At 35.7% G+C, this 13,997-nt stretch overlaps 1 protein-coding gene across 1 annotated transcript in view; it reads left to right on the top strand.

Moving 5' to 3' along the window:
- Nucleotides 1-13,997, top strand: part of LOC150104628 (mitogen-activated protein kinase-binding protein 1-like) — a 399,663-nt gene that overhangs the window by 329,195 nt on the left and 56,471 nt on the right. The window contains exons 26-28 of the mRNA XM_090395826.1: nt 1,175-1,240; nt 4,247-4,349; nt 12,604-12,699. Coding sequence (XP_090251952.1) covers nt 1,175-1,240; nt 4,247-4,349; nt 12,604-12,699 — 265 coding nt within the window. The remainder of the gene's footprint in view (nt 1-1,174; nt 1,241-4,246; nt 4,350-12,603; nt 12,700-13,997) is intronic.

Below are 13,997 nucleotides of genomic sequence, written 5' to 3'. Positions count from 1 at the left end.
ATGTGCAAAGATATGCACATAATTTGCTTGCATAGTTATATTCATGACAAGTCTTTCTTGCAAGTAGCTGATTTCACTGTGAAGTATCCTTTGTAACCCAATTAAGAGATATTTATTGGCTTTTTATTAAAAGGGCATTGATCCTTGCAATACTACCATGATTTAACTTGGTAACCAACGAGGGGGAAAAAAACTACTATGCACTACTACTACTATGTTTAACTATGTACTGGATTAGCGATAATTTTGGAGTGTTTTATCCTTCAGTTGAGGAGTATATAACCTTTTAATACATAATTTATATATTTTATATAATATGTAGGCATATGCAAAATATAGTGTGAATACAAAATTACATTCATGATAGTGATTTTTTTTTTTGTGTGTGTGTGTGTGTGTGTGTATATAGAAAGCAGTGATAAGTTATTTGGTATCAGCTACAATGGAAGTGGAAGGCATGCTCTCTGCAGACTGTATGCAGCTTTCCATATTTTAACTATAAACTCTGGATTAGGGATATTATTATTCAGGCCTCCATGGAGTCAAAAGACTCATTGTGGGAGATCTTTCTTACAAAACACTAAGTCTATCATACCACTCCTTGAACTCATTGACCATTCTTGCTCTCGACACTCTCTCAAGCAATGCATTCCACGGTATTTTAAATGGTCATGCAAAGGTCGTGTAATCCATGACCTTTTATTATTATTATTATTATTATTATTATTATAGATAATTGGGATAAGTGTTTTATCATTCCATTGAAAGTAATTACAATCTTTTAATCCATATTTTACATATGCATATGTTAACAGTAATTTTCACATGAAATTACATTCAGCACTGTCATTTTTTTCCCCCCCAATACTAAGAGCAGTTGTTTTGATTATGAATTGCTTTATTATCCACTGCAGAAATGCACTCCCTGTAACTGTATATGAGTTTCCATTACAGAGTATTTAAGAGTTGTCATATTGATATGTTTGAATCCTTCCTGGGATCTTATCATTATGGGATAATATATCTTAAGCATCCCATGCTTAATGAACAGTCTTTCGGTATATACAAAAAAGTTCATTCTGTTAAATTTCCAGTTTAACATAATTCATTGCAACTGCATTTTTTTAGTGAGATGGCAGTATATAAATTATTTTCTATTTCTTTAATTCAACAGTCATCATCCAAAAGACGAGAAGAGCTAACAAAAGCTTTGAATGATGCCCGCAAAAAACTAGAAACTGTAAGTATCATTCCATTTATATATGTGTTTCCACTGCATATTAGTATGTCATACACTTATTTCTTCCTTTTTTTTTTTGAAAGCATATGCACGCACACACAAAAAGTCACATGTTATCTTTTATTTGAAAACCTTTGGGACATATTGGATTACTGGAGGATATAAGCATGGTTTCCTGAGAGAATAATGTCTGCTGTTTAACCAACCAACTATGGGTTCAAATTCCAATATGGCATGTATGTTTGAAATGTTTTTAAGTGTAGACACGTCACCATCCAGTGTGAGACTACTACCCTATTAATTGGTGATCTGAGGTTACATGAAGAAAGTTCCATTGCTCCATGTTTGTCTCTAGAGCAGGATTCCAGATTACTTGGCCCATAGCCCACTCACACTACTAATGTCCTATAGGTGGACAACCTCTCATGGGTGGATTTTACACTAAAAAAAACCAGTTAACCAGTACCTGATTGTGCAAATTATATTAGTATGTATAGCTAGTATAAATATAAATGATCACTAACACTTGGGTGTTAGTGATCATTTTGATCATTTATAACATTACTTCATGGTATTGACAACATACCAAGAGAAAATAATCAAGTTATTGAATCTACTGATATTTTGCTGGATTTCTAACCAACATTTCAGAGAACAAATTACAACTGTAGTAAAACACACAGTACTCAAATGCTTTAGAAACAATTCAAATTGTAACTGAAAAGGAGCTAACATCCTATCAGAGTGCCCTCCTTTGCTTCTTTTTCAGCCTGGTTCACTTCTAGACAAAGTTCTCTCCCAGTTTTCTCTATTTCATTCTGTTTTTCAGGCTTTTCTCATCTACTATTCTAGGTATTCCAGCAATCCTAACATTTTCATCTTGCCATCTGTTCATTGGTTTGTCACCTTTCTTGTTAATAATTTAGACTACCTTATGTTGTTATCCTGCAATGTGTCCATCTCATCTCCATTTTGAATTCATAATATAACTGATGATGTCCTGTACACTTATTCTCAATCTTATCAAATGGAAGGATATCTATCTTTCAACCTACTAAAAGAATTCCAACCTAGTTGTATCCTCTTTTTTCTGTTTGTCCATCTTTAATTTTTATGATATGTCCCAGATAAGCATATAAATCTACTCTCTATTCCTCCACCTTCCAGTATAATTCTTTTTTTTTTTGGGGGGGGGGGGGGTGTTAAATTCTACTCAGTTCTCCAACTACACACAACAATACTACCATCAACACCATCTACTGCCCATCACCAACAACAACAGTAAAAAATTACAATTTACAATTTACAGACAAAAAAATTTTTTTTTTTGTCTGTAAATTGTGTGTGTTCTCATGGCCAATTTGCCCTTACATGGAATGAAAAAATGAGAGTTTCCAGGAGAAAAAATCCTGCTACCTCCATATGAGATCAGCTAACTCATCCTCAGTTATAAGATTCCTTAAATTAAGTTAAAAGATTCCTCTTGTCACAATGAGAATCAAATGTAGGTCTTTTCCAGCCAAAGGGTGCAATGTCTCACTGTTCTTCCAATTGCACTATGGAGGCATTTTTTTATTCTCCAAAGAGAGTGTATGAAGCTATTACAGTACTATCTAACTTTTGGACATTGATGGGCAATCAATCTCCACCCTCAGTCATTGGCATCAAAATTTGATGCTAATTCTTTGCCCTTTAAAAACCACCATTTCAGTTGGAGAAGAAAATCACTGAACCATGAAAGCATGATGTTACAAAAATGCATGTGACCCAAGAATGCAGCCCCTCAGCTTACCAGTGTTGGCATACTGATTCACAAAGGGTACTGCTTGCTGTTTATGGAGGAAAGGCTGTACTACAACTGGTTTGCATGCGCTATTCAAATTCCCTGAACTTTTGGGTAGTACTTCGTGTTGCTATAGTAAAACCTTCCTTTTACATATTTGACTATTAGACCATCTATATTTGACCATCTCTCCAATACTTTATCTGTAGCTGCAGGTATACAGACTAATATATAATTGAAAACATCTCTCATACCTCCATTTTTGTGTAGTGGCACTATTTTATCCTCTGACTCCTTTGGGATCCTCCCTTCCTCTTGCAAAACTCATTATATAATCTGGTCAAGGGCCATGGGCACCATGAACTCTTTTGTAACTTCCATAGATATGTAGCATTAACATCTGGCATACTCAACTCCTCATATACCTCTGGTTTATTTGTGCTTGTTATCCCTGTAGGATCTGAGATCCACATAGCACATCATTTCCACACTTAAAATGCACACACTTGCTCAATAACAATTCTGCATTTGCCACCACTACCATGACCTTTGCCACAGTAGATTTTATATGGTGAATACCATAGCCAGGCTCCTGCCATACTGCATGTTTCTTTCCTTCCATGCTTGTTTTTTATTTTTCTTACCATCCTTATCCATGTTACCGGTTCATAACCCCTAACGATTTGCTTCAATTTATTTAATACCTTCTTTTATTTTGAAAAATCTAGCACTATTGTGAGGTTGCCATTTCCTTTATCTGGTTTGCTGCCAAATTATTATAGATTACTAAGGCAAGACCTCCACCCCCCATTCAGAAAGCTATGCTTTCCTCCATAAAATAATATATTCCTATCCAATAATTCCTTAATTCTTGCCATACCAACTTTTCAAATATCTTAAATGCCACTCCTAAATACCCAGTCTGCAATTTCATGCTTGTCTCTTAGAACCTCCTTTATGTAATGTGCTGCTCTTTGTTAGTGCAACTTGCAAAATTTTGTAAAATTTAGAGATATATTTGAAGGTGAATATTATGATATGTTCATTATGTGTAATGGGAATACTAATAAAGGTATTGTAATTAGATAGTATTTTATGGTGCTAGCCATAATAAATTCAATGTGCAAAATATAAATAATTACCATGAAAGTAAATAGACACAATTTATGAACATATTTGTCTGTACTCATAAAAGAAACATCTCAAACTCTTTCATTATATAGCTTGGCTGGAGAGGTGGTTTAAGTACCAGTAAGAGTGTGGGGGATCTGAGAAATTTACCTGAAAAAGAGACAACAGACAAAATCAAATCTGGAAATCTGACAGGTATGTCTAATGCTTCAGGGAATTTTGAGGCTTATTTCTGCTTTAAATATATTTCACATAAAATACTTCTTTAAGGCATAATACATATATGTAATATGAATTTTAGTTTGTGCAATAGTTATATATTTCATGAACCAAAAATTAAAAATCATACAACTTTTAGTTATGGTTTTAATGTACCGTATTTTATTATAATTTTATAGAGTATGGAAAATGAAAGGGTTTCCCACTTTGGATATTGTATCCATAATGCAGTTATTGTCTCACATACAACAACTCTTTCTATATATAACAAACAAAGAGTGAATTTACTGTTTAAACAAATGAAAAAATGCAAGGGGCGCTTAAGGCTCAAAGCTGTATAACTGAGAGGAGACCTCCACATAGCCTTTAAAGGAATGCAGAGAACCAACCTGGGCTTCTGACCTAATGTCCAATCCTAACCTTCTCGTGGTGCACCCAACCAAAACATAATAGTTTTCGTTGCTTCTTGTGTGAGACACAACAAGCAAGCCAGCTGTAAGAGAAAGAAGTGAAACTCAAGTTTCTGATAGAAAAATCCCTGCTACTTTTGCATGAAACTAGTTAACTGACTTTCATCTGAAAAACCCTTATAAAGGTTTCCATATACTAGATAGAATTCAAACCCAAGTTTTTTCAGCTGAAAAGCAATTGCATCAGATGGCACCACATTATTATTACTATTAATATTAATACTCTTATTATTCGGTCATCTTCATGGAGTCCTAAGAGATGCATCATCCTTGGTGCCTGTGACACACTTTAGTTAATGACAGAATGTGTAGAACACAAGTGAGTTAGTATTAGTTATAAAATTATTAAATGAAATTACTATGAAATGCAGAATGTAGGTTGCTCAAAGAACAAAGTTTAAATAATAAGAAAAGAAGAACAAAGTATGATGATAAGAATAAATTAAACCTATAGTGATTATAATAAAGATTTAAACTAGTAAGATACAGTTGTGAATTTTTGTTATGTGTGAGCAGAGAGGGAAGGCCCAGAATAAGCTAGTATTGTGAAAATTATAGCTGAGGTAGCTCAGGGCCTTGAGCACCACATTATTAGTATGTTAGTCTATTAATTGTATGTGTTCTTTAGCTAGTTGTCCTGTTTTTTAGGGATTTTCCACTTTCCAGAAAGGAAAAAACCTGGTACTTCTGTATGAGATCACCTAGCTCATCATCATTTGGAAGTAAATCCCATTCAGAAGCAAGGAAACCTTATAAGATTCCACCTTTTCCAGATGAGTGTCAAACCCAGGTCTTGCCAATCAAAGAAAGTATATCATTTCATCCTTCTGATTCTAGATATTATTACTGCTTCTATTATAATTACAGCTATTTTGCCTGCTTCAGTTTAGGAGTACCCCTGTTTAAATGTCATTGGCTATTTACTCATGGATTCTTAGGGCATTATGAGTGTAGATGTACTAAAAAGTATATGTAGCCTAAGGAATAGAAAATTGCACATACCTTTTTCTGGGTGTTGTGGCTTTTCCTCAGTCTGCGATGTTGAAACCTGCAGAGTGTGTGTGTGGGGGGGGGTAGGCAGTTTGGTAGAATAAGTTAGAAAAACCCAGGTTTTTTTCGTAATATATAGAAACATATACTTTTATATAGGGTGGGGAAAAAAGTGAAAGGGTTAATTTTTTAAAATAGGAAGGGGGAAGGGGAAAGGTGGTTGACGGGGTGTGGACCGTTTCGACTATTCGTGGTCGTCATCTGAACACATTGGGAAAGTGGAAGCTATGTCAGGTCGGGTGGGTGCTTCTGCTTTAGAGGTGTTTGTGTTGTCTCCTATTGGTCGGGGTTGTGACCTCAATAACTTCCACTTTCCCAACGTGTTCAGATGACGACCACGAATAGTCGAAACGGTCCACACCCCGTCAACCACCTTTCCCCTTCCCCCTCCCTATTTTAAAAAATTAATCCTTTCACTTTTTTCCCCACCCTATATAAAAGTATATGTTTCTATATATTACGAAAAAAACCCGAGTTTTTCTAACTTATTCTACCAAACTGCCTACCCCCCCCACACACACTCTGCAGTTTTCGACATCGCAGACTGAGGAAAAGCCACAACACCCAGAAAAAGGTATGTGCAATTTTCTATTCCTTAGGCTACATATACTTTTTAGTACATCTACACTCATAATGCCCTAAGAATCCATGAGTAAATAGCCAATGACATTTAAACAGGGGTACTCCTAAACTGAAGCAGGCAAAATAGCTGTAATTATAATAGTTTATAAAGAGGAGTAACATGGGAGAATAATATATATTATGTATATTATTCCCAGAAATAATATACATAATTACTGCTTCTAATATTAGTACTCTTATTACTCAGAGGATATCTTATTAGGATATCTTACAGAGGATCCAGAGATGATTTGTTAAGTCACTGTCAGGAATATGAATGGATGTGAAGACAGATTGAGGGAATGCAACTTGCAAAGCCTTATGAATAGAAGGAGAGGCAATATGATTCAGACATATAAGGAGTTGTTAACAGATTAATGTGGAGGAGATTTTTTTGTAGAGTGAAACAGGGAATGAACAAGAGGTCATTTCTGGAAAGCTATATGTGAGCAAAGGAGTGAAGAACATGTTCTTTGTATGGAGTGGTTGTTGATTAGAATGCATTGTCCGAGAGAGAGAGAGAGAGAGAGAGAGAGAGAGAGAGAGAGAGAGTGGTGAGTGCAGAAACTGCGAATATAGTAAAGACATGGTTCAATTATTTTTTTTGTGTAAAAGTGTAGACCACTCAAAATGAGTGTTTTGACTCCATGGAGGTCAGATGTTAATAATAATAATAATAAAATCAGAATTAAAAAACAGTAATTGTGAACATAAGAAGATATATGGACTGCATTCTTAATAGTGAAGAAATGATGATTAGGCAATCTGGTTACAAAAGGAGGAAGGCTGCCATAAGATGGCAGTTTACAGAGAAACTCTTGTAAATGTCAAGCCTACCAATACAAGTTCTTCAAATCTTTCCATAGCACTTGTCCAGAGGTGTGATGTGGTGAAGAGATTTGTTGTGAATCTTGATAGGCAAAATCCATATTGGTGGTTATTAATTGACAGTTCATTATGTGTCAAAGAAGCTGGCTGTTGACTTATCTGTTATTTTATATAACAGTAAGATGAGAGCAGTGGATTGGTAGTTCAATGGTAGATACTTATCACTTTTTTTTTGGAATTGGTTTTGTATGGGCTTGTTTTCATGCTGTAGGATAAATGCCAGCTGAGTATACAGCAATGTATCATTTATCCAACTTTGAAAATAATATCCTTCAATTAACTGACCCTTGCATGTCAACTGACTTCTGGTACATTACCATGTAATTGTACTTCAATTAACTGACCCTTCAATTAGGAGAATGCCAACTTGCCTTCCTAATGTGGTTGGATAAATGATAGATTACTGTAATAGTGTTCAAAAGATAAAGAACAAGTGTTAGCTCAGTAGCACATCTCTTGAGCACAACTGATGAGATACCATCAGGACTAGAAGCCTTTTTAGTATCTGTCCAGGTTATTTAAGATTCTTCTGATGTCTTTCTGAGAAGAAAGACATCAGAACTGAAGGCCATGTGAACTATATAATGCAGTGCAGTATTCCAGGCAAAGAAGGAGGGTAATTTAACTCGGTCATCTATTCAGGAGGTGGATGAGAAAAATTATGCCAAGAAGTCAGCTTTATAAATTAAACATACCAATAAATTATATATACTTGGTTTAATCGTTTTTCCAAGTGTAGGAAACAAAGTTTGCCCCTGAAATATTTTCAGGACTGGACAACTCGTGGTAAAGGTGGTATGACTTTACATCACATGCCTTAGTATCCCATAATGCAAAGCATATCTCCTTGCAGACATATATACTGCTATGCATTATTGGGAGGGATCACTACCCAGACTATTTTTGCCCTTTATTGAGATCTCATCAGTGGGAGCCAGACCCAGAGGTGATATCAGGGTTGAAGTAATGCAGAAGCCATATTATTAGAGATAGATAGTTGTGGAAAGTTTTTCAACAACTATCTTAGTTATTTTTTTAATTAAAAATACAGCTATCCTAATGGATATAATGGATATAATCCAAAAACAACTCAAAAAATCATCAGTCACTTCTCCACACATCAAACCAGACAGGATGAAGTCCATAGGATTCCCATACCTTACGGCAAAGGCATCTCCGAACGTCTTTCTAAAATTATGAAGAAATACAATTTTGACACTTCTTACAAACCTATCAACCAAATTTACAACTTGTTACCTTCTCATAAGGACAAACTCTCACCTTTGATGTTGCCTGGCGTTTATAAAATTCCATGCTCATGCAAATTGTCTTACTTTGGACAGACAGGTAGGTCTGTTCAGAAACGCATCTCGGAACATCAGGACCACATTCGTCTTTTTAAACCGCAGAAATCTGGCAACTCTCAACATGGAATTGAAAATCCAAACCATAGGATCCATTGGGAAAAGTCTAAACCTTTACATAGATCTTTATATAAACATGAACATTTATACAAAGAAAGTTCTGAAGCCCTACTACACAGACTAAACTTAAACTGCAACAACGTTCTTACTATTCCTAAAGTATGGGGGAATTGTCATACAAAATTGTGTTAAATAATTAATTTTTTTTTTTTTTTTTTTGTTAACATGTTATGCATGTTTAATGAGATTCTATTGTAATCATGTGCCCTAACTGTATGTTATTCCTATTATTGTTTTTAACTGCTGTACTGATGATGTCCTAAGATACTTAGGATGAAATATTTACAATTAAATAATTTTCACTGTGGTTAATATGTATGTTTCTTTTAATTATCTTAGTTATACTATAAATTAAAGATACCAAGAAATTATATACTTGGTTTAATTCTTTTTCCAAGTGTCAGCAAACAAAGTTTGCACCTGTTTTCAGGACTCGGGCAACTCGTGATAAAGGGTAAGACTTGACATCACTTGCCTTAGTATCCCATAATGCAGACATGTATACTTCTGTCTTTCAACTTAAAACGTTCAACAAAAGTCAGCTTTATCTTTAGATGATGTTGCAACACTACCATATTCAGCACAATTCTTTAGTATGTGTACACTGCTTGGAAAGAAGTCAATGGGCACCATAGTATGAGCAACAAACAAGTATAGTATGAGCCAAGGTTTGTCCTTCTCCCAGCCAAGCAGAGATTGGCTGGGAGGAGGACAAACTGTGGAGAAGGAGACTGGAATAAAATTGTGGTCAAAGTTGCCAAGAGGAAGCAAACATCCACAGTATATTTGAGAAATGGAGAAAGAATTGGTTAAGAAAAGGTCAAGAACATTGGTAGAATGATGTGGATTGTCTGGTATTTTGGTTAGTAGATTGACTGTTTGCGTTAGGTCATGACTGATGGCAAATGATTCATCTTCCCTACCAGCTTGATCTGTGAAGTTAGAGTAGGGGAACCAGTTTGTGTTATGGATGTTAAAGTCTCCAATGAGGACAGTCTCACAATTTGGGTAATTAGTTTGTAAGAAATCAATTTTTAGTTATTGGTAGTCTAAAAGGACAGCAGGATTGTTGGAGTTAGGAGACACGAAATAATGGCTGTAAAGTGAGGCAAGAAAATCTTGAGCCACAGTAGATTGAAAAGTGGGGATTCTAGGTTGGATAGCCATTGATGGGGATATCAGATTTCAAAAAAGCATGTACCAACCTTTTTGCAAAATACATTGTGTAGGATGTAGCTAGGATTGTTGAGATAGACTGTGATCGTGGAGGATGCCAACTGAGGTTCTATTTATTTATTTATTCTTATGGCAAAAGGAATACAAAGCAATTACAGGTGAACTAGAAAGTCAATCCAGGGCCTTATCTGTCACCTCGTGAATGTCCTGGGCCACCACCACCACCACCATGAAATTGGTGCCTCAGACAGTCATTCACAATATGAGGAATCGTCTGGACCACGGGGGAACAATCACAATAAGAGTGGTCTGACAGACTCCATTTATGTAGTAGGTAGCCACATCTACCCTGGTTAGTTCTGATCCTGTTGATAGATGACCAAATATTTCTAGGAAGAGCAAAACCAGGTTGCAAAGCACAGGGATCTTCAACCAGGAAGCCATTTCTTGGAAGATTGTTGGACCATTGTTCTCTCCATATGTCAGGTGTTGATAGTAAGGCAGTTGAAGAAAGTTCTTCCATGGACCACAAAGGGTTTCTTGATTTTAGGCGAAGATTAGGTGGATTTATGAGAGTCTGGCAAAGGGGCAGGAGTGGGTTGCTCATTACTTTATTAAATTCTTTAATCGAGGCTTGTCTTCTTTGGTGGAGCAATGTTAGATAGGACAGGGGAGAGGAGGGCGTCTCAGTGTTCCACTAATTGTGCGCATGGTGGAGTTTAGCTGGGTGTCTATAATTTTCGTGTGCGCACTTCTTTCTCAGACAGGTGGCACAGTATTCTGCTGCAGAGAATGTGAGGGCTAGTGCATATGATCTTAGGACTTATGCACCACAACCCCAGGTTGTTCCAGCAAGCCTTGAAATTATATTATTACTTGTTTTAATCTTGTGGATGATGCAGCTGAGGTTCTATTAGGAAAAAGAAATCAGGTTTGGATGTCATTAAGTGGTGATCTATGTCACTAATGTTTGTATGAATGCCTCAAATGTTGGTGAAATGAATATCATTATTATTAGTATTAAAACTATTACTAATCAATGGCAATATCATATTAAAAATGAGGATGTTCTTTTCTAATATCCTCATTTTTATTCATACTGGAATGTGTTAGCGGAGCTAATCTCAGGTGCATTGGTCACTTAAACAGAATGGGAGAGGAAAGATTAGCAAAACAAGTGTTATCTGCCAGACTGGCAGGAAAAAGATTCAGAGGAAGACCAAGATATAGGTGGATTGATACAGTAAAACAAAGTGCATTAGAAGACAGAAATATAAGATCTCATAATGATGGAGTCTTGACAAGTAACAGATTGATTTGGAGGAAAATTGTAGATAGGAAGCTAGTAATGATGTAAGTTTTTCATGTAGTATTATCATATCCTGTACATCCCTTGAGGGTACATCATCAGTATCATCATGAGGAATTGATGATGATACTATTAAAACAGACCTTCAGGTAGTAATCAAGGGAGGCCACATAGTACATGCACCACATATCATACTTATTCAATTCATTCACACTGCTTGCACACAACACCCAGTGGCAATCCATTCCAATCACACACCACCGTATAAGAGAAAAATTTAGCCTTCACCCCTTTTTTAGTGGTATTCATTCTCAGCTTCCATAAAATTAAAAATTCTATCAACTGAAATCTTGTATGACCTTTTCAGAAGCTTGTAAGAGTATCTCAATCATATCACCCCTCTTTCTCCTGTTTGCTAGTGTCTGCAGTCTACAAATTCTCAATCTGTTTTCATAATCAGTTTTTCACAATCCTGATATCATTTTAGCACTCTCCTTTGCACACTTTTCACTATATCAGAATTACATTGGAAACCAGGAGACCAGACCAATAGTCTGAATGAGGACACCTTTTTCAATTGATATTTCATTGCTACTCGTGTGAAGTTGGATTGTTGCTGTTGCAGTGTGGTATACTGCCTGGAGGAGATCCGTATATTCTCCAGGAACTCCCTGATTCTGGAGTGCTTTGATTATTGATTATTTTTGATGAAATCGAATGCTTTTTTCATAATCTATGAAAGCTAAACAGAGAGGCAATTGGTTTACTTCTGCTTTTTCTATTATTTGTTTTACTGCATGATTATGATCAATTGTGCTAAAGCCTTTATGGAATCCTGCTTGTTCTACTGGTTGATTTGAGTCTAGAAGCAGGGGGGGCGGTTAACCTGTTTGTTATTACTTTTGTGAGAATTTTGTACAGATTAGAGAGAATACTAATTGGTCAATAGTTCTTTACTTCTTCTTTATCCCCTTTTTTAAGTAACAGTATCAGAGTAGCATTTTTCCTGGTATCTTCCCCTCTTCTAGGCATAGATTTCTTATTTTCATGCACTTATACTTCCATAAACATAAAGCATTTTATGTATATTCTATACACGTAAATTGTTTTATAGATGCTATGTGCTATATCTACATCTACTCGGAGTTCTGCTTTACTTCAAATCTTCACAATAAAATAAATAAAATCTATAAGTTTTTTATAATTTCTGATATATAACATGTATTTTCTAGATGACAGAGATATCCGAAGAAGTACATCATATAGTGATTTGTCTTCCTCCATGACACCTAGGAGACGTTTACCGACTACTCCTCACAGTGTTTCAGGTAAAAAAATATATATATATTAAAGATGAACTATAAGAATTGTACTGGCTAACAGGTATGCCATAATCTGTCAAATGACTGTGTATTGCAAGTTTTTTTTAATCACAACAAGTAGCATAATTATTAATAGACAATTTTTTACATTAATAGACAAAGCTTTCCATTCAGAAGAGTTAAGCATTGTTTAGCTACAATCTCTTTAGTTCTGTGTTTTATGTCATTTCACACCTGTACACGTAATAATATCTCTCTCTCTCATGAAAGTCCATTGTCTGATGAACAAGTGCTTGTTTTTAATATACTTATTGCTACATGGTAGGGTAGAACATATCAGCCCCACTGCCATGTAGTAGATCAGCACTTTTTTTTTCTGCAGTGAAGGATGAATAGAGTACTACTGATGGCAGCAGAAAAACTGCAACCAGCAAGAGTAAAAATTCCACAAGACAGAACAGTTGAGAGGGACAGTGTATGTAAAGCTCTCTGCCATGAGATACATGCCAAAAGGATAAAATATATAAGTGGTTGCTGCTATGAGTGAGGATGTGCAAAGGGAAGATGTAGATGACATTCCTGTCTTGGCAAGTTAACTCATTGAGTACAAAGCAGTTATTATGGGGGAATTCTATGTAGATATGTATGCCACATATACTCTTGGGAGTAATTCTTAACCAGACAGATAAACCGTGAGCATGTTTGAATGAATATATTTGGTTAGCTGTGGCATTCACATCATCTTCATCATCAATCTGGGGGCTTAGAAATGCTTCCCATATCATTAACTGCTTGTTATGATGATTCCTTGGTCAACAGACTGCATGGAGCAACTGGAAAATGGTATTTTGAAGAAGGTGATGTTTTCCAGTCTTTAAATGTTTAATGGTGGCATTCTTATGCTTGCTATAACTGTAGCTGCATAATTTCAGGTGACAGGGTTGGTACTGAGTTCCAATCTTGTCATCTAAAATTGTTCATATTGCTATTATAATACACAGCCATTTGACAGATTATGGCATACCTGTTAGCCAGTACAATTCTTATAACCCTCATTTAACCTCTGGCTATCTTTGATGAAAGTCAGGCACTGGCTGGATGTTTTCTGCATTTTGGACCATTCTTAGTATATTCTAGATCATGTGAGATAGGCAAAAAGCAGGCTGAATTTAACCCTTGAGACATTATTTGGCATATGTGATATCAAGATCTCAAAGTTAGGGGAGGCTGTTAGGGAGCTTTAGTAAACTACTTGACTTGCAGAGTTGCTCTTGAATATTTATTTCTTATTCACAAGCAGTTGT

Source organism: Typopeltis vanoorti, chromosome 7, assembly GCF_054136105.1.
Source record: "Typopeltis vanoorti isolate ZY-2024b chromosome 7, IOZ_Tvanoo_1.0, whole genome shotgun sequence".
NCBI lineage: Eukaryota > Metazoa > Arthropoda > Arachnida > Uropygi > Thelyphonidae > Typopeltis > Typopeltis vanoorti.
Note: the sequence above shows the minus strand (reverse complement) of the source record. Positions and strands in the feature narration are given on the sequence as shown.